The sequence below is a fragment of the Balaenoptera physalus genome (genome assembly GCF_965194825.1).
Source record: "Balaenoptera physalus genome assembly, chromosome: 4".
Lineage (NCBI taxonomy): Eukaryota > Metazoa > Chordata > Mammalia > Artiodactyla > Balaenopteridae > Balaenoptera > Balaenoptera physalus.
Window position 1 is genome coordinate 45,983,143 of NC_138891.1, and position 25,399 is coordinate 46,008,541.

General features: G+C 38.7%; 2 protein-coding genes and 1 long non-coding RNA gene across 4 annotated transcripts in view; 1 reads left to right on the forward strand and 2 right to left on the reverse strand.

The window, feature by feature from the left end:
• Positions 1 to 25,399, reverse strand: part of LOC309659159 — a 1,097,080-nt gene that overhangs the window by 13,208 nt on the left and 1,058,473 nt on the right. The window lies entirely within an intron of this gene.
• Positions 5,473 to 14,508, reverse strand: SLITRK3 (SLIT and NTRK like family member 3). Its single transcript, XM_082458395.1, has 2 exons — positions 13,722 to 14,508; positions 5,473 to 9,094 (listed from the first exon to the last, which is right to left on the reverse strand). Exon 2 carries the CDS (start codon positions 9,071 to 9,073, stop codon positions 6,134 to 6,136), a length of 2,940 nt encoding a protein of 979 aa, XP_082314521.1. The 5' UTR covers positions 9,074 to 9,094; positions 13,722 to 14,508; the 3' UTR covers positions 5,473 to 6,133.
• The window catches only part of LOC309659141 (uncharacterized protein), a 323,065-nt gene continuing 313,731 nt past the window's right edge, over positions 16,066 to 25,399 (forward strand). For both annotated transcript variants that reach the window (XM_082458462.1, XM_082458461.1), the window contains exon 1: positions 16,066 to 25,177. In XM_082458462.1, coding sequence (XP_082314588.1) covers positions 25,155 to 25,177 — 23 coding nt within the window. In that variant the 5' untranslated portion in view covers positions 16,066 to 25,154. The remainder of the gene's footprint in view (positions 25,178 to 25,399) is intronic.

A 25,399-nucleotide genomic window follows, 5' to 3' on the forward strand; every position in this document is an offset into this window, starting at 1 on the left:
GATGCCATGTCAAAGACAAAGGGCATTTCAGAGGAGGAAAAGCAAGGCTTTGAGATTTTAAAGATAGGTTCCATATTTGTAAAGCATTTGCTGATTCTCTCGATCTCCAGAAGTGGTTCTAAATTTATTATTTTAGGTTCTGATTTTTTTACTGAACTTATAAATGATTTCACAATGAAGTGAGATACATTGGATTATTTTCTCAGCTTAAGGTACAAGATAAGTGAATTGAACATTTTGTCATCAGGTGCGGGGATTCTCATCATTCCCTGATCTTGTCTTGGCACCTAATTTGAGCTCAATGAATGTGCCCTTAGTCACAAGAATATCTTGCTACTGAGTCAGAAACAGAAGTAGAAGCAAGACTGTCAGGAATAGTGAAAGGAATAGGACCAGGAGGGAGAAGAGAACTTCTTTCCATTCCTTCACATAATCAAATGACATTTTTGTTTCAGCATCTTTTTTCAGAGCTAACTTTGCCACCCCCAGGTTAGGCAAGTTATGCTTTTGTTTTAAATTCTACCAAAAATCATTATGTAGTCTTTCATCATGCAAATAAACTCTAAACCCTAAAAGTTCCTGGTAAAATGGGTCAAAAGCACAAAAGCCCTGTATTCACATATAATGCAATATTGGTAATGTGGTACCTTTCCTCATCAAGAGAATGGCCTGCTAATTATTACAGTTGAATTAAAATAAAGTACACAGGTTTGTTTGTACTGGTTATTAGCACATTCTTTTTGATGAAACTTGTTTAATTTTGATACATTTGAATACATTGCGAAGTCTATCAGTTCATTATACTACTCATAAACAAGTGGATGAACTGATACATTAAAGAAATATTTAATTAGGTATGCTGGGCCTTTTTGTCACTGGGTGTTAATGAAGAAAGCCTTCTTTTTACTAATGTTCATCTGTCTTTTAATGTTTGAAGATATTGGAGGGTTTGGGTCACACATAATTTATTATAATGCCTTCCTGGCTATATATCTTTAAAGTTCACCACGAGTATTATTTTCTATTAAAATTTAAAAATCATGTGAAAAATCATCTGTATCTGTGCAATAGAGAAGAAACAATACATATTCTCAAAAATGCATGTGTTATTTTCAGGAGCAAATATTATCAGAATTAAAGAAGGTAGTCAAACCATTACCTCTTCACAACTAGCAGCCCCTGGTGTACACCTGCTTTCTTATATGAAAAATCTTCCCCTTCAATTCATATAAAATCATACTAGAAGTGATCATCTCTGTTTGTTATTATTATTACTAGTATTATATATTATAAATGAAGGATGATATTAAAATAAGTAAAATAGGATGACGAATGTCTTAAACAGGTTCTTTACATCTCTTACATTTACCTTCAAGATTGCAATTTTTCTACATACCTAAATAAATTACAAAGGTCTTAATCAAATTAATAAAGCTGCTGAAATTGTTTTCACCTGCAAAATTTATTCTAGAAATAGAAAAATGAAAAATGTTCAATTGTTTTTCATTTGTCTTATGTTGCATATTTATAAGAGATTAGTTTCTTTACTGTGAGGACTTAACTCACAGTTTGACTGAGATTTGTCCCCTATGACTTAAATAATAAAATGAAAAAAATTGGAAGATAAAAGACTTTTAAATTCAGAAATAGTAATTGCAGAGTTACTTCTTACATGTGAATATTCCCAAAGTGAAGACTTATAATTTCATCCAGCTTCACTTGGACATAGCTAGACAGAAGCAAGGAAAATAAATGCATAAAACTGAAATTGTTATACATGAAAGAAAAAAATCCATAATTTACATGTAAGTATAATCCAGCATATATAAACTATATACATGTATATACAGTGTATATACATATATAATAGTACTATATTTATATAAACACACACATGATTGCCCAATTATACATGTGTTATCGCTCTTATTTCTTTTAAAAGGCATATAGTATATTTATTAAACAATACTTATATAGTGAAATTCGTGAGATTTATGTTCTGTTTACCTGAATTTTCACAGTTGAGGATTTTGAGCTAAGTATAAGTTATAAATGTCTAAGCTCAAATTCAAATTGCTCAAATGACTTAAGATGAGGTCTTTCTATTACCATTTCCTCTCATATTATCTTGACTCGTTACAGTCATATGTCTTACATTTTGTGGAGCATTTTGTTAATCATTCCTTTGTCATAGCCATTTTACAAAAATGCAACATTTATTGGCTTAGACAACATAATTGCAAAAGGATAGTACTGTATGAACAATGAATTTACACTAAATGAATCAAAATAATGTGTTGCAATGGTTAATGAAAAATCCTTATGTTCTGCAATTGCATTATCAATTTTCATAATCTAAACATAAATATTCTTTGCAGATAACAAGGGTTTAAAACCAATATTCCTAGGTAAGGAAAAAAAAACTTTTCAAGCTCAATAATTAAACTTTTCTTGTGATCTCTCTCTGAACTTTTATTTAAAATATGGTGGTCATCATCCTTATATTTTTTAGTATTTTGCAATTAGATGAAATAATACAGCTTTTTAAATAACATAAAAGCATTCACATAATAATACAGTATAGAAAAATAATGTGTTAAAACTAGTACTGAATCAAACTAATATTTCACTTTCAATTATTTTCTACTCACCAGCTCATAGTTAAAGGGATATTACAATACATTTTATTACTTTCAAATATTATTATTATAATTTGTAATAAAATAGCAAAGAATAATAACAAACATCTGTCAGATCTGGGTCTGCTTCAGTTTAATTGACCAGCACTATGAAGTGAATTAGTAATCTATCTTTTTCTTGAAAATAATCATTTTACTGCAGCAAAAACATAGAACAAATCCTAATCATAGGGCCTATATTAATACCCATGGTACTTTAAGAAAACATATCGGGTATTATAATGTAAAGCTAACTTAAGTATTTCTAATGCACAGCTAAAATAAGTGGCCTAGCCAAGGGGGTAGAAAACTCTATGGAAGCAAAATATTACCTCCTTTGATACAAAATTCCATTCTCATAAAAATTTATTTTCACTAAATAAATTTACTCCTAATTCAAGGGTAAAATTTATACCTATATTTCAGACAAGATAATCTTACTTTCTATATTTAATAAATAAAATATAAACATTATAATTATCAAATTACATTATAATTTGATATGGTTTATGGACACTCATTTTTCAAATGTCGAAAGCTCTGGGATTGTTAGGAATTGTACTTTAGTCTGATAATATACCATGTTATGAATGTATGCACAGTTATTAAGGAAATGGTAAGTAGCTTTGCACTTTGAATTTTTATTATGTACATCTTTCTACTATTCATCAAAATATTTGATTAGGAGGAATGGGGACATGATAAATAACTAGCTTAGAGGGACTTCATAAATCTGATATTAAAACACTTAAAGGTTAATATAACTTTCTGTGCCTCAAAAAAAAAAAGACTTCAGGTGAAGGATGGAGAGATGATTAGAAAAAACAAGGAAAGTGAGATAACTATGAAAAAGGTGACTTATGGGAAAGTAAAAAGAAAATAAGAAACAAAGAAGAATGACACCTATTTAATAGTGGGTCTGATCCTCTTGCATAAGAAGAGTTGCATTTCAATATTGTATACAGAGAAATAGTGAATCATGTCCATGGGCTTTTCTTCATCTGAACTAATTCCAAAATATACTTCAAATAATGGAGGACAAAAGGTTTAGGTATAATGTACCAAATGCAAGGTAGCCCTGAAAAGTTGCATTTCATATTGATATACTTGTGTTTTTTATTTTATGCATATCTATGTTATTACCCAAATATAATTAATCAAGAGATATATAAATAGGTTACTCTAGACATTCATGGGTTTTTTTTTTTTCTTTTTAAATACAATGCCTTAGTTTTATATCAGTTATGGAGTTTTAGAAGCCACTAGTCTCCTTTTTTATGGAAAAAAATGTGATGTAAGGCATCAGTGACTTGTAGTGAGTTACATTCAAAGCATAATAATAATTTCGACTAAGGGCAACTTGAGGAAACACTAGCAGAGAATACTGGGCTCACTGCGGAATTCTGCAGCTACAGGTTCTATGAATCTCTGGAGCTCTGCTGTCCTCTACTGGCCCGATGAGATAAGTGCCTGCTTCAAAGCTCTCGAGTTTCTTCGTATCAGTTTAGTTTCCTCCACAAACAAGATACTGGCACCTTAAAAATCCGGTTTTCTTTGGTTTCGCTCACATGTAAATGGATCATAACTTGGATTATTGTCAGATTAATTTTTCAACATATTTTAGTGTCATACAGAAAGAAAAACTCTTTCAGCATCCTGTCTTTGTTCAAGCATGTTTGGGGCCAGTTGCAGTAAGTGGTTGGGAAAAAAAGTAGCTAAAATATAACAGTGACAACAGATAACAGAATTCTGACAAACTGGCTCCAAGGCCTTATATTTTTATTGGTTGGTGTGTGTGTGTGTGTGTAAGTAATTTTAGTGTACGTTTTAAAAAAGTATAGCAATTTCACTTTCCTTTTCCTTTATTATGTCTTTAACTATCATACAATTCATGGATCCTTGATCATCTCCTCCTAATTAATCCTGTACTTCTTAGCAATATATTTACTGTGTTTTCTCCCAATTGCATCCTGCCTAGGAAAAATGATGCATCATTGGAGTACTAAGTTTGAAATTCATAATCCAAGAGAAAGAGGTGAACTATATAAATCAGATTTTTTTTTAATGTCCCACTTATAATATCCTGGTATGGGATGGGCATGATGGGTTATAAGATTTATCAATATCACAGTGCATCAAACTTGTTAATAAACTAGCTTTCTGTATAAGAAGTAAAAGAAAGTTTTTCAAAAAAAAAAAAAAATGGGAGGACGAAAGTCATGGCATAGCTGGAATTTAAAGTTCAAGCTTTGTATCCTCTATGTATAATGTATTATGTTTTTCAAAAACTTTTTATTAGGAAAGCTATACCAGACGCATAATCACTATACAATGATTAAACATTACCTTTACAATTTATAATCACTGAAATTACAGAATAAATATATGCACATTTCTTTTGAATCTTTGTGTGTGAGAGAGAAAACATTAAAAGTGCTTCCTACAAAGCCGTTAGTGATATATACCCAGTTGCTTTTTTATGTTTTTTTATATTTTATATATATATATGTATATATATATATATATAAGAAAGTGCAGATGTTCTCCAAAAAATCTTGGCATCAGGATGAAGTGTCACAAAGAAGGTGTTCATCCTAGGTGAGTGCCTACGGCTCTTATACCACCAGGCCTCCACTTCAGTTGGCTCCATCCTGGAAGATGACGTTTCCCAGGGTGGAGGAGAGACGCTGTGAGCTGTACACTAGGGGTGAAGGGAAGGTGAAGCTACGGAGAGGAGAGGAATGGATCGAACCCGAACTAATTAGATTGGGTTGAACAGGAGTGGGGGGTGTGTTTGTGTGTGTGTGTACCTACACCAGAAGGAAGAGGCTGCAGGTGTAGGGACCTATGTGCAAAGATTTGTGATTTGCGTGTGGGTATGTGTGTAAGAGAAAAACGAGTGGGTGAGAACGTTCGAGCAAGACCCGCCCCCTCCCTCCCCGCCTTGCAGTTTCCAGGCATGCAGCAAACTGCAGTATTAATACATGTACAGAATCTGTGCCATGAGGGCAAGAGGAACGAAAGCCACAAATGTCAATTTGTTTTCCCCCCTCCCTGTCAAAACAAAACTACAACTAAAAACAAAAGTTACTGAAAAGAAAAAGACACATTGAATTTTACTTAATTAGGATCAATACAACGATCCTAATATACCTTATACATGGCACAGTCAAAGTCTCAAGTTTCAGTATAAAAAAATAATAACATTTGCTGGCAAAAGTCTGCGAAGGCACTTCATTGATTAATGATCTGAGTATGGCCCTTCCTCCGAATCACATCTGAGTGGGGAGAGCATACATCTGTATTTTCTAGTTATCATGCGGTTTCAGTTCTGTTCAGGGCAGGGAAGTTTGTGAGAATGGAGTTATTGGGACAAGTATAAAGGGAGCAAGGGATATTTTTTTTCTTTTTATTTTCTTTTGAAAAAAAAGCACTAATTTAATTTTCTTTTTCTGTTAGAACCTATATGTTGTCTTCTCCAGGACTTCGAGGTAATCCGGCTTGGTTTGAAGTTTGGCCCTTAACTCGAGGTAATCACTTTTTTGGGTTTGGTGGTCTGTGAAGCCCTTTCCAGCCGAGAAGAGAAGGGTTTCTTTGAGCCTGGCGTCCTGCTGTAAGTCTGGGTATTGCATGCCAGGAGGGTGGACATGCAGTTCCTTTAATTTGGGCACTGTGCCATAGAGACAGTCCACAAATCCCACTGTGCAGGGGGCCGGTGGCGGCCTCTCTCGGTCTAGTAGCGTACTGCCACCACCACAGCCTCCCCCGGGGGGAAACAGCAGCACCCCACCATTCTTCTCATGGTGGCGGAACCCAGCCAAGTCTCCCCCAGTTCCCGCAGCTACCCCTGACGCCCCACCGGCGGCTGGGAGGTGAGGGTGAGGGTGACGATGATTCATGGTCACTATGGTGTTGAGCTGGGAGCTGGACACTGCCAGGGCCCACTCCTTTTCTTTCTCTAGCAATGTCCGGTAGTTGCTGTGGTTCTCCTTGGGTGTCTCAGCAAACTGCTCACTTCCTAGGAGACCCTCCCCCATTCCTGGGGACTGTGTCCCAGGAGCCCCGCGTTCTGCACGCCCTGTCTCCTGGACTGATGAAATGGCCGCCTCCTCCTCCTCACGAGGCTTGTAGATGGGGTTATTGCACATCTGAGTAACAGGGTGGGGTATGTACTCGTATACATGACCCACAGCAGGGGCCTTCTCTGGGGAAGACATAGCCGGTCGTCCCCCACCTCCACTTCCACCTCCACCACCTCCACCATCCTCAAAAAGCCGGTGGCATTGCATCTGGATGCCAGTGAGGTCCACGCCCTCCTGCCGCTTGCTTCTAAAGGGCAGCTTCTTCCGGCGCCGTCGGAGGACATAGGCAAAGAGGCCTGCAGCCACGAAGACTGCTGAAAAAAACAGAACCAGCAGGCTGAGAATCAGCACAGAAAGTGGCACAGGACCCCCAGGGGTTGAGAATTCATAAGGTGATGCACTCGTCGGCCCCCCAGCAAGGGGAGAGTCTCCAGGCTGAGCTGGAGACGCTCCAGCTGGCGCGATGTGCAGCATCTCTGGGCAGAGAACTTCCAGCTCGAGAGTGCGCACGTCACGGTGGGTGAGGTTCTCAGGGCTCCTGCACAGGACGTCACCCACCACGCTGACTGAGCTGATGGTTTCGATCCACTGTTTGAAGGGAACCAGGTCGCAGGTACAGTCCCAAGGATTCTCATTGAGGTCTATCTGGACAATGGCGTTCAAGTGTTCCAGGACACCAGCCACAGGAAGGTAGAGGAAGTAGTTCTTCCTCAGGTTGAGCCGAGCCAGAGATGTGCCTGCAAAGGCATCTGTTGGCAGGGTTCTCAGCAAGTTATTGTTGAGGAATAGCAGCTTCAAGTTGGGCATGAGGCTGAAGGCCGCAGGCTGGATTTCCCGGATGACATTGAACTCAAAATACAAGTAGTGCAGACTCTGTAGGCCTCGGAACATGCCTGGCGTCAGCTTCTCGATATCGTTGCCATTGAGGAAGAGGCTCTTTAGGTTAGGCAGGTTGATGAAGGCCCCATCCTGGACGTAAGAAATACGATTATTCCCTAGATGTAAGAGATCCAAGGAAGAGAAATTCCAAAAATCAGAACGGTATATTTTCTGAATCAGATTGCTACTCAGATACAGTTTCTTAGCATTCAGTGGCCTTGGAAGAAGTTCAGAAATGTTATTAAATCCTCGCTCTTTGCAGTTGACAGTCAAGCCAAGGTCATTGATGTGCAAATTACAGGTACACCCAGTAGGGCATATAATGGGGATGGGTGGTCTGGTCTGGTAAGGAGCAATGGGAGGTTGGTTTGGACCAGGGTATAAAGCTTGGGATGTGGAGGGTGGCCTTGGTGTTCGAGGCTGTTTGGTGGGTTTGGGCTGTTTATTTGAGGACTTGTATTCAACAGAAGAAGCAGTAAAATGGACAGAGGACAGCATTGAGGAAGGCTTAGTTGGCCATGCATTCTCCTTGCTTGATTGCAAGTGGGGAATCCCCAAACTAGCCTCCACCTCAGAGTCAGACAACAAGGGACAGAGTTCTGTCTTCCTGATTTCTCGCAGGTCCTTTCCATGGAAATGGAAAGGAGTCTCGCAGGTGATGTCTCCCACCAGGGCAGTGTAAGGAATGCGTTCCAGCCAACTCTTCAATTGCACAATTTCACATGTACAGTTCCAGGGATTTTCTTCCAGCTGGAGCTCCATCAGGCTTCTGCCAATGTGATCTAGCATTCCTCGGTAAAAAAGAACTTTTAACCTGTTTCCACGTAGGTCCAAGTGGGTTAAGGAGACAGCCTTAAATAAATTGGTTGGAAGCATGGGGATGAGATTATCATTTAAAATCAGAACTCTCAGTTTACTTAGGTTCCGAAATGCCCCACTCTCAATACGTTTAATGACATTGTAATCTGCCTGCAGATATTCCAGACTTTCCAAGCCAAGGAAGGTGTCATTTCTGAAGATGTCTAGTTTGTTCTCGTGTAGATATAGCCTCTTTAAAATCTTAAGACCATTGAAAGCTCCTGTTTGAATGTCCTGCAATGCATTGTTCCCGAGGTTAATGGACACAGCATTATTCAAATGAAGAAAACTGTTGGTGTACAATTTCCTCATTGAATTCCTCTGCAGATATAGTTTAAAAGGTCTTGACCAGAACTCAGCAATCTGACTAATATTTGTAAATCCTTTGCTGTCACAATGTATATGAAAGAGGCTTTCTTTCACTTCACAGTAGCATGGATCAAAACAGGGCTCATCTATTTCCTCTGAGTCCTCTATCAGGGGAATCGGGGTAGTCCATCCTAAAGCAATTGTGCTTAGAAGAATTATCCACAGCATTCTCCCTCTGTGAAGCAGCTCAGCTATAGAAGGTTTCATCGTTCGCGGTTGATTACAAAACTGCAACAGAAATAAAGATGCAGATTTTTAGCTTTTAGTCATATGCTCTATTCTAATTGTCTCATACATGTGGGGCTTTTTAAAAGTGATATAAAAACTTTAGTAATTGTTGAACTGACACTCAAAATAACCTATCAACATGCTTAATATGTCCTATATCTTAAAATTAGGAGACTGAAATATTGTACCATGTGATGACATTTTCCTGAATCAAGCCATATTTGGTAAAGGGCATATCATGAAATCAAAAGCAGCCTTCATTGCTTCTTAGAGCAAGCAAGGAAACTGCATACAGTGATTCCTTTTAGGGGTAGGCAGATTCAGTAATAATGGCAATCATTGGCCATTACACCTGTTTGCCTGTTAAAAATCATATTGATATCAGAGGTGCCTATTATGGATCTGATTGAAACTCTGATGGAAGAAAGTATTCTTTAAACTATGGGTTTCTATTCATAAAAAGACATGGCATACCCCAAAGCTATTAAAGAGTATGATAAATTATGAGCCCATTGACCAGTATCAGATGTTGAGATGTATAAGATGATTGGTATCTCAGGAAAACCTAAGATTTCTCTTAAGAAATGAGCACAATATGCTTAATTATAGTGCATGCTCAGTAACACACTATACCCCAACCCCTTTTGCCCAAGCAGATCATTAACATCTCCTTTAATTAAATGATTTCTACATATGTGTATCATTTTGGCTGTTTAAATCCTTTAGGAGTGATTAGCCTTTCTAAAGAACAAGCCCATGCAATTGTCAGAGCTAAAGATAGTGACAGCTAAAGGATGCTGAGCCTGGGAGTGTCTGTATTAAAACACTTTCAGAGCTTAGTTTGGAATGTATATCTGTGCCTTTGAGATCAACTGAGGAACCCTGCAAAAAGATGGAATGGCAGGTGGTTGGCTAGAGGAGATTTGGGTAGTTAAAGGCAAGAAAGAGTGGAAACCTGGATTCTTAACCTGCTGATAGATGATCTATCACATGAAATACATTTCAAAGAAAGACATCGTTCTTTTCCCATCAGAAGAAACAAATACAGTGCACTATTCTAATAATACAGAGCCTTCCTCTTTGGCTCTCTTTACTTGCCTAATATCATCAGTATATGAAAATATGTACATAAATAAATTATAATAATGCAGTTTTATTAGATTGCCCTTTCTGAGTCACTGAAATACCAGTCAAAATCGAATTGTTTTTAATCAATAAAAATAAACGGATTTTAGCATATATTTTCTTTCCACACAGATGCATCCATTAAGGAAATATTTTGTCAACCCTCTAACTTAAAACACAATGGTATAATTTACAGAGAGAGTGAAAAGAATAAATCTCCGCACTCAACTTGCATATGATGTACACAGCTGTAAGGAACGGAGAACCCATAAGAAAGCAAAGAGAAATTTGCCTCAGGCATGCAATACTCAATTTTTGGAAACAATTAAATGAAAAAAGAGAGAAGGCAGATGAGGCTACATTGCAGTATCAGTTAGTCTTCCCTGTATCCCTTTTAAAATATTAAAATCTACTTAAGTTATTTCCTTTTCACCATTCTTTTTTAAAAATGCTTTTTCTTGTTTTTGAGGTCCTTGAGATTTAGAAAAGAAAGGCTCCAGATGTCTTTGACTTACCTATTTTGCAGGAGTTTTTTTTTTTTTTTTTTTTAGCATTGAACATCGGGGGAGGAAAAAAAAGAAAAAGCTTGAGTTTAAGGATTCTCTCTCTCCCTCTCCCTCTCCCTTCCTTCCTTTTGCTGAAGCTGAAGGCAAGGGGGTTGGGGGGTTGGGGGGGAGACCAAGGGAAAAAAATAAAAGGCAGCAAGCTTAAGACGTGCTGGGAATGCAATGGGCCTTTCAATGGGTTTCTTTAGAATGCAGAACTGCCGCTCGGAACACTCAATAGAGGAGGGAGAAGGGGCTGCTGCAGGCTTCCAGCTTCGCTGCCGCCGCTGCTGCTGCCACCGCCGTAGCTTCTTTTCCTGGGTACCGGCAGCACATCATTGGGCATCCTTGGAAGGAGGGCGGGAGGAAGGCAGGGAGGAAGGCAGGCTCAATCACGGTGCAGAATCTCGGACTTCTCTTGCGTTGGATTTTTTTTTTTTTTTTTTTTTTTTTTTAATATGTGCTGTAACCCTGGATCCGGCTTTCCACGTCACCAAAATGAGCTCCAAGACGGGGAACGCGCTTAGCATGGGGTCGGGCGCGAGCACTAGGAAGCCGTGACTATACAGTTTGTGTGAGTGTGTGTGTGTGTGTGTGTGTGTGTGTGTGTGTGTGTGTGTGTGTGTGTTTAAGGGGAGAGAAAAGAAGTGAAGGGGTCAAGATGACAAATTGTCAGAATAAAACAAGAAGGAAGACGAGATCAACCAAGGGGAAACGTTCCTTTGGTTGGGACTGGGGGAGGGGTGTAGGCATTTTTTAATTTTTAATTTTTAATTTATTTTAACTCTAAAGGAAACCATTGCCTGACTAGTTTGCTCCTCTAGTTCCCCAAATCTCTACTCTCTAGTATAGACAGTTTGAAAAGTAAGACTGTCCTTCGGCATTATCCTTTTCACAGCACTCACTTCCCTCCAAAGACTGAGATAAAGGGAAATTCAGGTCTCCATAGCAGAAGACCTGAATCTAGCTGATTCTGCTTGAGTGTCCTGAGTAAGAGCTCAGGCAGCCTGAGCGACTTGGACCGAGTTTCTCCTGCATTTTGCTTCGATCTCTTTGCACCAGGAATCCTTTTGTTGTGCTGCAGCTCAAAGCCTTCGATTTCCCCTGGATTCAACAGCTATGTGTTTGCTGCCACCTCTTTAAAACCAGAGACAAACCAATGCTCTGGAAGGATACGCAGACCACTTGGGTAACAATGACACATTTCACTTCTTACACCAGGAAAGACCTCGCGGGGATAGGGGGCAGCATTTCAGGGTTTAGATTCTTTCTTTTCTTTCCTACCACCGCCCCGCCCCCTCCCCAAATATTTCTCCGTGATATTTTCGGCAAGGGGATGGTAGAGAGTCCTGAGGGTGGGGATGATTGAGGGAAGACGTTTCAGTGAAGAGGAGCCACCAGACCAGAGCTCACAAGAATCCTCTAAGAGGAGTTTTAAAAGGCTCACCTGATGGTTCTACAGTCCTACCTGCTGGGAGGAAATGAACCTTAGTAGAGAAGCTGGAGAGAGGCAAGTGTGCAGCAAAGGAGTCTCCTCAGAGGGAACTGTGCCTCCACAATGTCGCCCCCCATCCCCGCAACACACGCCAATCCTGTCACCAACTCATGGGGAAGGGATGTACTTTCTGGTCGCTAAAGAATGGACTCACTTGCCCAAGGGCTCAAAGTTAGACCGTAGAGCTGATTGTTTCTTAAAGCGCTTTTTACAAAACCCAACTTATGTACCAGTTTCTTACCATTCTAAGTATATATAAATCACCTAACTCAACAAAACGTTACTTAAGAGTCAGTCATCGGATATTCGCATGGTATTTTGCATTAGAAATGATCGTACCTGTGTCGGCCACTTCACAGTAGCTGTCAGAGACTAAGTAAGCAGGCCGTCAGGATTCTCTAACATTCCACACCCTTAACATTCCAGACCCACCCTATTTCTCCGGGTCTCAACCGAGAAGCAGACCAACACTAACAGTCTGAGCTCAGAACGAGAGCAGTCCCTTCTCCTTCACCATCTGCCCCCCCCACCGGCCCCCACACACCACCTTCTGTACCCAACGTGCAGAGACGGTGACTGTTTCAGGGATCTTATCGGAACCCAAGATGCGATGGAATCGATGGGTAACTGGGAGGCTTGCCAGTGACAGTAAATGGCCCCCTTGGCAATCATTCTCTGTTCTCTGTGAACTACAACCCCCTAAGTTCTTGATCTGGGACATGTCCAAAAGGCTATTTCACCATTTTCCTTTCCTTTTTCTCAATGTAGGGTGTCTAAGCTATAGGAAGAGCTCTAAAAGTTAGGGGATGAAGGGCTCTGGAGCCCGGATTTCGACCGCTTTCTGCTGCGAGCGCCCGGGCATCATTTGTTTGTCCACAGGGAGGACAAGAAGCCCTTTCTCCCCATTGTACCCCCTCCCACCTCCCCCTCCGCTTTGCTGGATCTCCGAGCCCACTAATCTCTCCATATCTAAGATTAAATATTCCAATATGGAAGCAAAATGATCTTCCCTAGAACAAATAATTAAAATGCTGCATCATTCATTTTCTGAAAAGCCCTGAGCCTTCCAGAGGTCCTTTTCTAATCTATCGCCGGGCGAAACGCACAATGGGTCTGTTTAGAAATGGAAAATGATTAAAAGCTCAAGCCATTTTCCTTCTATCCTTTACAACACGAGCGATCCGCTGGGGGAGGGGCTTCGCTCCACCACCTGGCCTATTTATTGGAGTTACTTAACGATTTACTCCCCCAAGAAAAGGGGTCCGAGGGTATGTTAGTCTCCAGTACCACTCTTTCTATCATCGTCCTTACAGCTAAATATCCAGTTCAAAAATACAACCCTCTAGCACCTGTGAGCTTATAGAAGCCACCGCGGCCAAACTATATGCTCTACAAAGAACATCCTTACACGCGAGAATACTGGTTTCAATTAGGCAAAGTAGGAAAGGATGGCGGTGAGTACCTATCCGTGCAGAGGGCTCTCGATCTCCGAGGTTTACTCCGAGGGGCTTCCCAGCGAGAGGTGCAAACTCTCTGGGAGGCTGAATTGTATCCATCATGCAGTAGCCTGCAGTTTCTCCTCCTCAGGCACCAACTTTCAGAAAGGCCACCAAATCACGCTTGTAATCCTTTTAAGTGCTTCCACCTTTGCGACTTGCAGGGAAATGGTCGCTGCATACCAATGCGAAAGCCGGGCGCACACCTAGCGCGGCAGTGCCAGTGACAGGCAGCTCCCGACCGCAGCTCTACATACCCTCGATGGCAGGCAGTGAGTGTCCCAGGACTGGGCTCTTTGTTTTCAGATCTCGGTGCTCTCGATTCAGTGGCGAGCTTCGCGGTCCCCGAGAGCCCTGGCTCGGTCTCTGGATTTTTGTGTTTTTTTTTTCTCTCGCTTCCTGAAAGGTTGTCACTCACAGCGCAATCCCTTCGCGAGGCCTCCTTCCTTAGGAAGAGCTGGGACTAGACCTTGCCTTCTCCGGGTGTCTTTGCTCTTGACCCTTTGAGTAGGTGGGAGTGGGGCTGGGTGCTGTGTAGATGAGAGAAGAGGGTGGGGAGGAGTGGGAAGGAGGCTGGAAGGGGGTGACCGGATCCCAGATCCCAGCATTGGCCAGACAGCGAAGGTGGTGGCGGTGGGGGGAGGAGAGAAAAGCAGAGACGAGATACGAATACAACAGTACGGCTGTACACACCAAATTCGACTTGAATTTGGGGGATCTCGGGCAAAGCACCAAGGTGAAGCGATCCGGTTGGCAGAGAGTGAGCCCCCTGACAGCTCACCATTCAAGCACTCTCACTTCTGGAGCGGGGGGCGGGGATGGGGGGAGCGGGGAGGAGACCGCGGAACGTTTCAGGCGAAGGAGACGCTCTCGGCAGCGGCATCATTTAAGACTGACCTGCTTTAAAAGTGCCACTTTAATGGCCTAGGAAATAACTAAAATCGGATTACACGTTACTTACCAACGTCTGCACCCAAACTGGGAGCGCCAGGTCGGGTGTTAGGAGGCAATATACCAAACGCCTGGCTGGAACCCGAATGCAAATCCATCAGCCGTCCCCAAATCGCGCAGAGAGGGAGCGGCGCTCGGGAGCCCCAGATCAGCCCATCGCCAGAGCCTCAGCCAGCTTGTCCCCCCAGCACCCCCCGGCTCCTCCTCCGCTCCAACTGTGTAAATCAGCCGCCGCAGTCCTCTCGCCGCGCATCGCAGGCAAATCCCTGCTTAGGAAGCAAGTGATATTCATCCTCTCTCTCCCTCTCCCTCTCCCTCTCCTTCTCTCTCTCTCCCTCTCTCTGTCTCTGTCTCTCTTGGTCACAATCTGCCAGCTCTACAAAGAAAACCCCCGTAAATTTGAGTGACAGGAAGTCAGCATTCTGTATCTGTGGATTGATTTTAACTTTTATTTGCAAATGAGAGATGGCTGTTTGGCAAATTACAGCCCAGGCCTGAGGGGTTGGGGGGTCATCCAATTAATAGCATCTGACCTGTATCGGTGGGCGGTATCGCTAAACGCCTCCTAGAAGCAGTTTCCAAGTTATTTGCAGTAGCCTCCCACCTTCATGATACATAGGTGACAGTTTGAAAGTACACGTATTTCCTCATCTGTTTACACCTGCTAAGAGGGAGGAAAAAACTGTGGGGTGAAGGGAGGTGGGGGCATTTGATGGAGATATGCTGGGTAGTAGTGACAACTTAAATAAGGACACTTGAACAATTGTTGCACCTGTGTGAAAGTATTATTGCAACATTATATACCAACTGGAGGCGAACATTACCCCCACCGCAGAATACTAACGCAGTCACTTAGTGCTCCATTCAATCTGCAGTGTAAACCAACGCAGTTCTTTTTAATAGATCCCGTTCATCAGAGACTGGTGTTGGAGAGAAGGCAGTCTTCCCCTAGCTCCCAAACTGAATAGGAGGTGGTCTGGGGAATCATCTCTATCTCTTACCATTCCCTCCTGAAGTGAATGCAATAAATTGTCCAAGGCAAGGGAAGTTGTGTGACTATTATAATTGTAGATGTAAAATGAACTCACCCTATTTTCAAAAGCTTTCAAAGGAACTCTAACTCAACCCGTGCAAAGAGACATTACTTTTATATATGAAAATCTCTGAGAAGCAGGCCTAGAGATATGATTTTAGCCTTTTTTTAATGGATTCTATATACTGTGTTATAGCATTGTTACTCTTTATTGTATACGTATAACACGACAAGTCTGGTGTCCATATTACCTTCATTGAAAGAGAGACAGGTATGGAGCTAGTTATAGTGAAAACTAGAGGCCTGTGGAATTTTTTGGAATATATATATATATATATACACACACATATATGCCAAATTTAGTATAGCAACTGTATCTGTTATGCATAAAGTGTGAGTTTATATTGCTTTTTAAAAATAACATACTTGCAATGTTTCAATTTGTTCTCCAAAATACTCAGTTTCCTTTAAAACTACTTAGATTAACAAGATATCTACAGGAACCAAGGAAGTGATAAAAGTACCAGGATATCAAAACCTATTCCTTTAAATATAGCTTTGCACATCTACTGGCATGAATTCCAAATACTTTCCTCAGTATTTTCTTGGATAATAAATGCTTCCATATGAATTTTACATATGTGAAAACATGGATATGTAAAGAACATTTGTCTCAGGTTTTTCACCCATTAGGTCTTCAAATTCACTTTTAAAGAGCTATATCCAGGAAAGGTTGCAAAAAACCATCCATTCCTATAACAAATCAGTCTGATTTAGGAGAAACCAAGCTACATCAGTAAGCTGATGAGTCAAAGACATGTTTCTGGCCTTTTCAGGTGGTTGCTCAATTTGAGGAGAAACACTCCTGAGTACACCATATTCTATGTGGGCAGGTGTGAAATCACACACACAGCCCTGAGCTTCAGGGCTGGAGGATATTAGAGTAACCCTGAAAGACATCAGGCAACATCATTCCTAAAATAGCTGAATCTCTTTAACTTTTGGAACTTTTTTCATTTTATCTGATGTTCAATGTTATTTGTTGATGCGAGAACTCTGAATATGTTAATATATTTATTCTGAGCAGATGTTGTTATGGGTTGACGGTACTGGGGAGCTACAGAAGGTTGAATAGTTAGGATGGGTTGTCAGTGTTAAGAGTACTTCCAACACAACTATTTCAGGCCAGAGAAAAATGTTGTAGGGTAAGTGATTGTGATGGGCCTTGGAGCGATTCTATGTTGTGACTTTGTAATGCATTCTGTGAAGGCATTTATATGTCCACAGTTTTATTTTAATCACACATAAATTTACATAGTAAAAAGGAAGAACTCTTGTGAAAAAAACTGTTCTTTATTAATAATGCATAATGGATAAAAGGAAAATATAGATATAACATACAAAATGTAATTGTCAGTTCAATAAAAATTAAATGTTTACATTGCTGATTGACATATATTTTTGGTTACAAAGACTTCACAGTACTTCACAGCTTCCTTTTTACTACTGTGACATTTTCCAGAGAAGGACAAGGGTATTAAAATGAATAAAGTAGGCATATTTCTCTTGTCTAGCATATGTTTTACTCACTCTGATTTAAATGAAATAAGTACATCTTTTGAAGGATTTAAAACTAATTGAAGTAGTGCTAGTGAGTTTGTTGTATAATGGAGCAACCATCCAAGAAAGTTTCAAACTGCAGCAATTTATGTTTATATACGGCATATCTAAGTCATGTTTATATCATATTCATTTGTTTTTAACAATTGCACAAGCATCATGAAGCCTGCCTCTTTTTTGTTCTTTTCTTTGTGCATTCCAAATAATTTTCAGGCCAACAAACTACATATTTGATAATTATCAAAAAGCTAATTGTATCCTCATTCCATCAACTTTTTATACCTCTGTTGAAACAATTGAAAATATAGTTACTCGGACACATAATTTTTAAATGGGAATTTAGCCTGCAGAAAAAAAAAATAGGCAAATAAAAGTATGATAAAACATTAAATGTTTTTAGTTTTGTTCTATTGAGCTTGTTGGTGTTTATTGTAAGAATTCATAGGATTGAACAATTGATACTGAGGATTACGTACTTACATAAATGTTTATTTGTATAGATCTTCCTAAACCTCCATAGAAAAAACATGTTTGAAACATTGTATACCATGTAGAAAAAGTTCCAAAGCATTGGTAACTTTTTTCAAAAGCATCTTGTAAAATTTAGTGAATCAACATAGATTTGTAATGTTAGCTGCATTATCATTATAACTAACAAGTTATAAATATGGAGTAGTTCCAAGATATTCAACTAGACATTGATTTTTTCTATACTGTTTCACTAAAGATTTAGAAACATTTCATAGGCATCCACTAAATGAAATCTCAGTTTATTTTTGAAGTAAACACATCTTTTAATCTCAAACGTAAACTATTTTAGGACTCCCAGAGTTAATCTTTCAATATGAACAAACTTCCAGATTTTTATTTGTAGTCTGGATTAAGCATAGAAAGCTGTTGTTTCTTTTATAAGAGATTTTCTAAATGTATTTGGAGTTAACAGATTGTAAGTATTAAGATTAAAACTTCTGAGAGACAAAAAAAATCCTTAAGAGACCAAATTAAGGGGAAATTAATCAAATATATTTGTTGAAATGAATTAAACTGTTGAATAATACATCAGGAAATTAACAATAAGTGTTATATGTAATGGAAAGAGGTAACTCATGTAAGTTTTAGCAGTGAAGGAAGTTTTTTAAAAAAATATATGATGAGAGAAGAGTATAAGAATAATTTTATAGCATTATAGAATCTCAGAATTAAGCAGGACTTGAAAGTTTATCTTGTCTCACCGATTATGTGATATTCAAATTCCTACTTCACTATCCCTTGCCAAGTTGTTATCTAGACTATGCTTTAATATTGCCTATGATGTGGATCATAGTACATTTCAGAGCAGCCCATTTTATTTTTGGACAAATCTAATCAATAGAAAAATGTTTAAGCAAACTGAAAAGAAAATGTTTTCTTCTACTTCCCATTAATTTGTATTAGTTACCCCTTGAGGATTTGTTTAAAATTCTAAGGTAATAAGCTTCCTACTTATTTGAGTTAGGTTTATATTTATTCAGAAAAACTTACCTGGCAGGTAAAAATGCAAAACCAATCTTCAAGAGATGAGTTAGAGCTAGAGAAGGGGTCAGTTAAATTGATGTGATAATTGAAGCCATGAAACTATAGAATTTGTGATAACTACTAAAGGGACAAGATGTTAGATGTTAGTAGTTATTTCTGAAATGTTTAAAATATTTAAACTAATTTTCGTGGAAATCTCCATGGGACCACATTTCAAGTTCTATATGTGTCCTCGGTCTACTAATTTAAAATCAACTACAGCATCATAGAGGGATAGTATTGGCATCAGCTAAAGAAGCCAGAGAGCCTAAACAATACATGTAGATGTTTATAAGTCAAATCAAATTTCCCCTGGTCTGTGAATTTTTGAAATCTATTTGAGAATGTGAATATGAAGTGAATATTTATAAACGAGGCTGATTTCAATATAAGCCTGCTGAAAAATGTTTTCCCCACCAACTATGGGACAAGATAAAAGGCTTTAATATGATCATGTGCTCAAGATCACAGATAATGGAAATCTTATGTAGGACCTTGCATTTTAGGGATAAAATGAGAATGTTATGAAACACTGAATATATATAAATGTTAGTAATTCCTAAAGTGACTTAAATCCCAAAAAATTGTTTCTTTGAATTTGGCTGCCTCCCCTATATCACTCTGCTGAGTTACTTAGCCATATAGCTTCTTTTAGCTTTTATGTTCTATCTAAATCTCCCTTCACATTTCTGTTGTTAATCAATGTTTAGTGAGTCCTGTAACTGTAACTCTGTTTTTGATTATTAAAATTGATGTCATGTGTGTGTGTGTGTGTGTGTGTTCACATTTGGACATCTCACAGTATATATGATTCCATGGGTGCCAATTTTCTCCCATCATATCCAGTAAGATTTTCTTTTTTCACAGGTGAATGGTCTGAATTTCATTTCTTCTGATGGTTGTGTTTTTAAGAATTTGGTGAGTGGGAAAATGTTTATTATAAATGTTATTTTTAGCAAATGCTTTAAATAATAAGAAGAAAAAATTTGATAAACATAGGTGGCATAGCTAAGATACCATTCACTGTTTTTTCATGATGACAAAATTATCAAACAATGTAGAACCTACGATGGTATAAATTTACCCCCTCTATAAAATATCATTAAATACCCTCTAGAAAGCTTCACCAAAAATAAAAATAAAAGATAAATGTTTGCATATTTAAGCATGTATTTTAATGTTGCACCCTTAATATTTTCAAAGGATAATCTGACCTAAAACTAATTTTCTTATTCTTGTTTTAATTGAATATTTTATTGAAAGGGTAGTGGTAAAATGTCTCATGTGATTAACACAGTGACAGAGTGTTTGCTAACAGCCCTACCTCCCTCCCATTTTAAAATACTTTATGATTAATTTTGTAAAAGTTCATTTGAAATGCCATGAAAAGTAGCCAAAATATGTCTACACATATACAAATGATGTATATTTGTGTGTGTTTCTGTATTTGTGTGAGTTAGAAGGATGCAAAATTGGAAATTAATGGATTCCTTATAAAATCTTTGAATTGTTTTGTCTCTAAATTTATCTCTAAAGGGGGAGGCATACCTAGGTTCAAAGATTCTATAGTATAATGAACAAAATAGTTATCCATAAGATATTAAAATTCAGATATATATCCTAAATACATTTTTATTGATATTAGATGGTAAGATTCATAGTGTTAAAAACCCTTGAAACACTCATGTCACAAAGGATCAGACAGATAATTTTTAGGAACTGACCTTTTCTTATGGGCTTAAGCCAATGCCCTGGAAAAATAACTTTGTTCAACAATTTAATGGCTGACATTACCTCCCACTGTGCAAGTACTTTCTATCATTTATAAAAAGGTAACATGCTTTTAAAATACTAATACCTTTTAGCTCTTATGCTGAAATATATAAAAATTCAAAGCATCCAAGTCTTGAATACTTTTAACATTCCTTAGAGTATTTAGCAATGTAGTTTAAGAAAAGGGAGATTTTTTTTTTTTTAAAAAGGATATACAGTGTTATCTCATGGAAATTCAAAGACTGAAACAAGTATACAGACCTCATGGGAAACATAATTGGAAATTAGGCCACACTTTGTCCGTTTCAGGGTCCAAATGGCCTCCCTGTCACCTCCCTCACTTTCCATCTGTTCTGTACAACAGAAAGAATGATTCTTAAAAATGTAAGCCTGATGTTATCTTCTATAGTAACCCTCTAGTGGCTTCCCATCTCTCTAGGTAAAAGCTAGCGTCCTGACACAGGTTCACAAGCCCTGTGCGATCTTCTCGCTCATGCCATATCTGCCTTCATATCCTATTGCCTACTCTCTTGCTCCCACTATTCCAGGCAATTTTCCCCTCTTGCTATTCCTTTGACTCACCAAGCACACACTTATCTCAGTGCTTTTGCACCTGCCGTGCACTCTGCCCGACATCCCCTTTCCACAAATATCAGCATGGCTGGCACCGTCACTGCATTCAGGTTTCCATCCAAAAGACACATGATCAAATAGGCATTCCTCACCATACTACGCCAGGTGGCAATCCCTCCATTACTTTTAAACTTCATTCCCTGCTTTATTTTTATTTCTACAGTTTTCTCACATAATGAAATATAATTTATATGCTTCTACGTATTTACCATTTATCTCCCACTACAAGAATAAGCTTCATGAGATCAGGGACTTTGTTTTAGTCATTGTGGTAGTCCCGGCACCTGGAACAGCGTCTAGTACATAATGGGAACTCCATATGAATGTCCTAGAAGAATTAAGTGAATGAATGGTTTCTCTAATCTCTACTTCTTTTTGAGTCTGCACCATTTTATTTTTTTTTCCTTCTGCTAAGCTGCTTTCTCTGCATCAGCTAACACACAGCTCATAATTGCTACACGGCCTTCCAGCAGCAGTGTTCTCCATCGACTGGCAACTTCTCTCTTTTACTTTAGTTCAAATTCCTGAAAATCTAATTGGACAGGCTTATTTTTTTTTTTTTCCAGTGAGGCCACAGAAACCGTAAGTTTCTGGCCCATCTCTGGATGTCTTCTTTTTTTGGTCAGGCATATACTCCTGGTCTAATAAGGCTGAGCCACTTCAGAGTATGGATGACCAGGTATGAGGAGCTGTGAACAGGCAGCCAGGGAACGCAGATACGTCTAGTACATAGAGTCATTGCAGCCACATGAGCACCAACGCTCTTCCCTGTCCCAAGTGCTGCTCATGAGTCTGATAGCATTCCTCAGTCCAATGCTTTTACCTGCTGCCCCCATGTCCTTTCCTGATCAAATGACTTCTCTAGTTTTCCTTTGTTATATTTTTTGTTAGATTTAACCATGCATCTACCAAACTTCTATGATAAATATGTCCGTGTCTCTGCCCTGATCCTAAAAGTAGCAAAATGCACCTGTAGTCTCATTCCCACCAGGCTGTTCCAGTTACGCTTTTGGATGATAAACAAGAAATCTCATGTGTCTCTACACAGATCCTGTTGTCGACACACCCTAAGATGACCCCCCCCCCGCAATGTGTCATACCCTTGCATAATCCCCTCTTCTTTAGTGTGGCTGGAACCTGTGACTTGCTTCTACCCAACTGAAAATGGAAAAGGTAAAGATATTTTGCAGATGTAATTAAAGTCACAAATTATCAATAGTTGATTTTGAGTTCATTGAAAGGGAGATTTATTCTGGGTCAGTCTGACTTAATCAGGTGAAAGTCCTTAAAAGAGAGACTGGTGCCTCCCTGTAAATGAAGACATGTTTTCCTGGTGGCCTTGAAGAAGTCAAGGAAATGAATTCTGCCAATAACCTGATTGAATTTAGAAACACATTCTTCCCCAATCATGTCTCCAGACAAGAATACAGCCCAATTGATACCTAGATGCAGCCTGTGAGACGCTGAGCAGCGGGCTCATCAAAGTCGTGCCTGGACCGCGGACCCAAAGATACTGCGAGATAATAAATGTGCTGTAATTTGTTATGTAGCAATAGAACACTAACACAGATCCTTCATCCTAGTTCGTTGTAAAAGACAGATGTTTAGACTCCCCATGTTGTTTTCATTTTTAGACTCCATTGTGTGACTTTGACTTGGATCTGTTTGCTTTCTTTAAGTTTTACATGCTGAATTGTGGAAATGGATATAATTTACTTCCTTAGTATACTCCTATCTGGGGACTTACTCTTTTCCTATATTTTCTCTTGTCTCAGTGTCTTAAGACTAATTTTAGACCTTGACGGCACATGATCATAATACTTTTCTTCTTCCTCTAGCCACGTAATCATCTCTTTTGCATGTAGCATCCAACTTCTATCATTTTTAGCTTTTGGTTATGATGAGGATAGACAAAATATCTTTGGCTATGAAATTCACACATCTACTCCTCTCATTAATATCTCATTTTTTTCTGTGTATGCATGTGAATTTTTTTTTCAATAAAATCATTATTGAGATTCTGCGGAGTTTTTACTTAAAGAATGATTTTGTAAGTTCAAAACATTTACAGTGGGAAATTTTATCCCCTAATTTATCTCTTTGTTACATTTAAATGTTCATGTACCAAATTTTACTTGGTAAAAGTTGGGCATAGCTCTGTTTGGTCAGTGCTTATTACTTTATTATTTGTAAATTTCCAAACACTATTTTTCTGCTTGTAGTCTTAAACTGTATATTTGAGTGTCTTGCCTTTTAAGAAGTTCTATGCAACAATAACCATAGTGCAGCATGTAAGTCATATCATGTAGGAGTCAGTTAACTAATATGTTTTCATATTCCACAGTACTAGGAGTTGAGGATATAGAGACATGAAGAGTTAACATTCTTTTTAATCCCATCAGCACATAAATTTTCAGAGACTTTACAAACTCACAGAAATTATTTGGTACATGCTCTATTTAAAAGAAAAAAAATATCATTTTTCTTAAGAATATGTTTAACGGTATGCCTTTGAAAAGCCAGTATGTTCATTTATCGTACACATGGAAATAAAAATTGAGATGAACTACTGATGAAACAAATTTCTTCGATGTTTGTCCTGCAAGAAATTCTCAAACACTGCTTTGAAATTGAAATGATTAAGAATTTCTATTTCCCAAAGGGGCCTCACAGAGTATATAAGCAAACTCTAGTCCACATTTGCCTGGAAAAACATAAATCACTGTAGATGGGTCCATTATTAAATAGTTTCAAAGTCAAATTTTAATTTTAAAGGAAAAATGAAATCCCCAATCATGACGCTTAGTGGAAGTAGGAATAGTGGTCAGGTGTGGGATGGAGATGCATATTCATTTTGATCTGTAGGGAGTAATGAAACATCCATTAATCACATTTCTAAATGCGTCACAATAGGTAAGACTTTAAGGGCTCTATTCAATTAATTAATTAAGCTTATATCTCTTTCAGGTATACCAATTATCCTCTCTAAGGGAAAGAAGCTTAGGGAGATATTTAGAGGGAAATTAATTCAAGGAGCTTTTGTTGAAATATTAAAGTCATGTGAACACCTTATCACATGAACTAGAACTGAAACTGGTTTTCCTTGTTATCATACTCAAGTCAGTATAATGCATTGATAAGGAACACACTAAACATTTCCAGAAGTAAGGTTTGTAATTTTTTAAAGTAGCAGAGCATATTTAATATGCTTGCTTTATGTTAGTTCAGAGACATAGATTTCTCTTTTGGAAAGCTGCCTTTAAGTTAAATACCAAAATCCTGGAAACTTCTGATAGTAGCCAGTGGTCATTATTTTCCTTTGAGATGAGTCAAGAAGAAGCAGAAAATTAATTTTCCATCTCTTGTTACTTGTGCATAAATGAGATCAAAGTTTTCACTTTACTGTGATTCATAAAAGAAATAGAATATTTCATAGGGAACAGAATGAGGCTTTCTTGCATTTTTCTGTCTTTTAAAAAATGTGCACGGGAAACTGTATATAAAAACAGTATGGTTATTTAACAAAATTTGCTGACATTCTTGTTCCACCTAGCTGTTTTACGTTTGCTGCAGCTGCCTGAAGGAGCCTCCAGATGGCGCCCTAGTGCCCGTTCTCTCCGCCCAGTGGCCGACCAGCTGCCGGGGAGAACGAGCTTGGAGCTAGCGGCAGGGCTTAACCTGGTGCGGCTCAGAGGTGGGCTGCTGAAGGATTCGGGGAGGCAGCTGCAACAGGGCATCACTCACTGTCCAAGTATTTCCGTTTCTGAGCGCAAAAGGAAGAACTTGAGCGGGCAGCAGTTGGAGTGAAAATTGCTTTGTAGTATCTAAAAGCAACATGGATCGTGGGCAGCTGAGCTGGTACGTGCAAGAGAAACTACTGAATGGAATTGTGCTGGGTAGGAACCCATCTGATTATTCTTTGTGTACCAAACGTTCTGTGTCCTGAATTGTGCCTATGTGTGTACACTCATTTCGTTTTCACCTGGGTCATGGGGGTTTGGGATAAAATCTTTAATTTTTCCAACATGATATAATACAAGCTTTACAGAAGATTGTTTATTGATAAAATATGACCCAAGT